The sequence below is a fragment of the Hevea brasiliensis genome, chromosome 16 (genome assembly GCF_030052815.1).
Source record: "Hevea brasiliensis isolate MT/VB/25A 57/8 chromosome 16, ASM3005281v1, whole genome shotgun sequence".
Classification (NCBI taxonomy): Eukaryota; Viridiplantae; Streptophyta; class Magnoliopsida; order Malpighiales; family Euphorbiaceae; genus Hevea; species Hevea brasiliensis.
Genome location: NC_079508.1, coordinates 61,732,463 through 61,736,508, shown reverse-complemented (window position 1 = coordinate 61,736,508; position 4,046 = coordinate 61,732,463). Strand labels below are relative to the sequence as shown.

At 36.4% G+C, this 4,046-nt stretch overlaps 1 protein-coding gene across 1 annotated transcript; it reads right to left on the bottom strand.

The window, feature by feature from the left end:
* Positions 1 to 936: 936 nt before the first annotated feature.
* Positions 937 to 3,126, bottom strand: LOC110654269 (DELLA protein GAI). Its single transcript, XM_021810192.2, has one exon. It carries the CDS (start codon positions 2,931 to 2,933, stop codon positions 1,092 to 1,094), a length of 1,842 nt encoding a protein of 613 aa, XP_021665884.2. The 5' UTR covers positions 2,934 to 3,126; the 3' UTR covers positions 937 to 1,091.
* Between the last annotated feature and the right edge of the window lie 920 nt (positions 3,127 to 4,046).

The window sequence follows — 4,046 nt, the reverse complement described above, 5'->3', positions numbered from 1 at the left end:
ATATTAAAAAAATAACAATTTATATTTAATTTTTGTCACTTATCAATGAAAATTATAGTAACTTTCACATAGTAAATAATATTCATTCATTGAAAAATTAAAAAAAAAAAGTAAAATAACAAAATAATGATAAATAAATAGAAAAAACTGTTAATTTGAAAGTAGAGTTTAATTATATTATTTTATTTTATTTTTTAAAAATATTATTTAGTTGACTATTTTTATTTTTAGAAAGTTAATAAGTTTTCAATTTGATCAAAATATATATATATATATATATATATATATATATATATATATAAAATTCATTTTCTCTTAATTGTAAGTCTCTGAAACAAGTTATTTATATGTTTTAGTTTGTATGTAAAAACTAAAAAGTAATTAAAAAAAAAAAATCTAATGTTTATATGATGTAGCAACACTCAACCAATAGGTCGGTCCGCCCCTCAAACTGGTGTAACTTTTGCAGGCCATGAGAATTGCCCATACACAGACTACGTTTAGATCGAAAATCAATTTTTTGGCATTTAGATTTTCAAAACATTAAAATTATTCGTCCCAGAGGCTTTCAGGAGCTCAGTGTGCCTTCAGGCTTCACGTGAATTGCTGCAGCCTCTCCATGATGATATGAGACGAAGAGTTTCTTGAAACTACACGTACGCATGGCTATCGCCTATTCTGTGCGTGTGTTTTCTTTTTTCGATTATCCCATTATTTTTTCATAAAAAAGTAATTTAAATTTTAACGATTAATTAATTATGAACCTCTTTAATTATTAACGTTGTTAATTGATGTTAAATATCAATAATTTATTATAATTATTAAATAAAAAATAAACATAAAACTAAAAACTAAATAACTAATATATTCCAAATTTTATTTTCTTCTAAGAAAAGGTCCGATTTATTTTAAAAGTTAAATAGATACATATGCTCATTCATTAAAAAATTTATATAAAAAAAAAATTCTAAGATTACATTAAGAAAAACAAGGAGAAAAAAAAAAAAAGGATAAAAAGGTCTAGAATTACACACTTGATTCACTGACTCGCTAACATTAACTCACCACCTGATTGAGTTGAATTATTATTACTAACCACCGAGTTTCCAGGCCGAGGTGGCAATAAGTGGCCTAGTATGCCACCCGAGCAACAGACACCCATTATTTTCCTCCACTCGATACCCATCACCGCCTGCAAATAGAGCCAATAACATGCTTGCTTGTTTAAAGGCGTTCGAACCCAGGTGAACTGGGTCAAACCCAGACGATTCTATCCGAGTTCGCCAATGACTCAAAGTCTCATGCCTCTCAACTCGGTCCGCCCCCTCGCAAGCCACCACGTTGCATATTTGCCTCCCCAAGTATAACTCGGACATGACCAGGTCTTGACTCGGGACAGCCAACCCAGACCCTTCTAACGAGTCAAACAAACTGGAATAATAGTGCAAAGCTTCAGTGAACCGGTCTAGAAAAACCGGGCCGTTGTGGTTGGCTTCTTGTTCAACAATGGTCACAATCTTGGGCTTCATGGCCTTGACGGAGGAAAGAACCTTATCAATCCCACCGGGTCGAGCCAGGAGGCGGTGAAGCTCGAATACGGAATTAACAGCGACTGTCTCCTCCTCCGGGGGCCGGAGGTCGAGCATTTCCGGCTGGAGATCCGCTAAACTGTTGGCTACAAAACCGCGGAATTCAAATTCGACGCCAATAGTCCCGGCTAACTGCGCTAGCTTCCAACCCACTTGCTGTAAAGTGTCCGTGTTGTTAGGCTGCGGTGGACCAATTCCGGTTAACCGAAAAGCCGGCGGCCCACCTGGGCGTAAAGCAAGCGCTTGCATGAGTGCCGGCCACTGCATCCCCTGCTTTAGACCGAAATCGATCACATGAACTCTACTTGCAGTGGCGAAAGCCTCGAGAATTGCTTGATTAGCTGTGAAATGGGCGAATTTGAGGTAGGGACAGGTCTCGTAGAAATGCATCTCTAAAGCATCAGAATACGTAGGATCGAGGCATTCTTGTGGGTAGATTTTGTAAATTCGGCGAGCTAAGGCCTCGGCAAAGTAAGTAGCCACTTTTCTCATAGCGCTAGCTTGAGACGCCGCAAGTAAGCCTATATGCTTCACAAGCGCCTCTGCGAGCTTAAGATTCTCCAGTTGAACTGCTTGTGCACAAGCCAATAGTGTGTGTACGAGACGGACTCCCGTCTCTTGCGAGTCAATTAAGACAACCGGCCGACTTGGCTCCGATAAATTGCCTGAAATCATAATTGTTGATGGCGGTGAGGAAGATGACAACGAAGAAGAAGAAGCATCAGCTAAGAGAGGCGGCGTAGAATTTGAATTGGAGGTGGTAGCATTACTGGTATCAGAACCAGGTGAGGTTTTCATTCTCTTCCTGCTATTTTCCCTTTCTGATATTGAATCCGGTTGTGGATAAGCAGCCACACCAGGTATTGCTCTAAGATCGCAATCATAATCACCACTAAAAATTTCCGATTTGTGCGATGGAGGATTAGAGAAAGTAACTGTGGAAGAACCAAGAACAGGATCGTGTTGATTTTGAAGCATACCAGAGGCGTCAAGACACATGGGTGGATTAAGCTCAGACAGCATACTCTGAACCCAACCAGAGAGATCTGAGGGATTATAATGTACAGTATCAGAACAAAGATACGAAATCCCATCTTCTTGGGCAGTACCCATTACCATCTCAAGCTGTTCAAGCTTCTGGGCAACATCTGCCATGTCCGATGACCGGACCTTGTAACCCAAAACAGCAAGCAATTCATCCATACCTCCAGGGTCTTGCTCTTCTTCCCATAATTTTCCTTTCCCCATTGACGACGAAGATTCGCCTTTATTATTACCAGATTTAGTATCATACCCAGCAATGCCACCGCCAACACCGCAACTTTCTTGGTGATCTCTTTTCATCTTTCTCCTATTCTTTCGTCGCAGAGCCCAATCACAGCAGCATGGGGCTTATTTCTTGTTTTTCTTTTTTAATAAATTAAGGGAATAATAGGATGGAGCAGCAATGGGGCGAGGTCCAATGGAGGAACAAGAGAAGAGCATAAAGATAAGGAACAAGGAAGGCCATAATAATGGTATTATTTATTTATTTATTATTACCGGCTACTTCTTATAAGACCACTTGAAGGCGATAGATGGTCAACTTTAGATCAAACACACTGTCAAAGCGAGTAAGTACACCATCTAATGAGAGAGTGCTTAGTGTTAAATTTCTCCATGTGGTGTTCTTTTATCGGAAGTGGAATACACGCCGACTCCAGTGAGAATATGGAAAAAAAAAAAACCACGCCTTTATACATTATAATGTAATATTGGGCCCAACAATTGTAAAATACAGCACTGATATCATCCTATAAAGAATAACAAACTAATATAGCAAACAACGTCTAATGCATGGTAAAATAATCATGATTATACGTTTATTTTTATTTTATTAGTTTGCTACAGCACGTAACAGGTTATCGCCGATTTACCATATAATTTCTCCAAAGACAGTGAGAAGATGATATCGAAGTGGAGAACTCAGAAGTCAACATCGGTTTTAGGGACCATCCACACCACCACCACCACCGCCACATAAATTTACGCTTAAAAGATAACGGCGTTAAAGGGGTGCTGTAGCAATCTCTCTCCTCCTTCTTATAGGCTGTAGAGGGTGTTTAGTTTATTTATGTAGTTGTAATTAATAGTTAAATATTTAAATAAATAAATTTATATATTTGATAAATTTAAAAAAATAAAATTAATAGATGATGAGTAATTGATAGAGGACTTCTTTGGTTTAACTGTTGAATACAGTTAATAATTATTAACTGATAGTTAATTTATATTAAATATTTAAGAAAATTATATTTAGCTATTATTGTTATATATGAAATGACTAATAAGAGTATATATTATATAATTTATTTTATTATTAAAATAAATATAAATTTATAAATTTATTAGATTATATTATTATTAAATTAAATATATTATATTATTTATTATATTATATTATTTATTTTATTATAG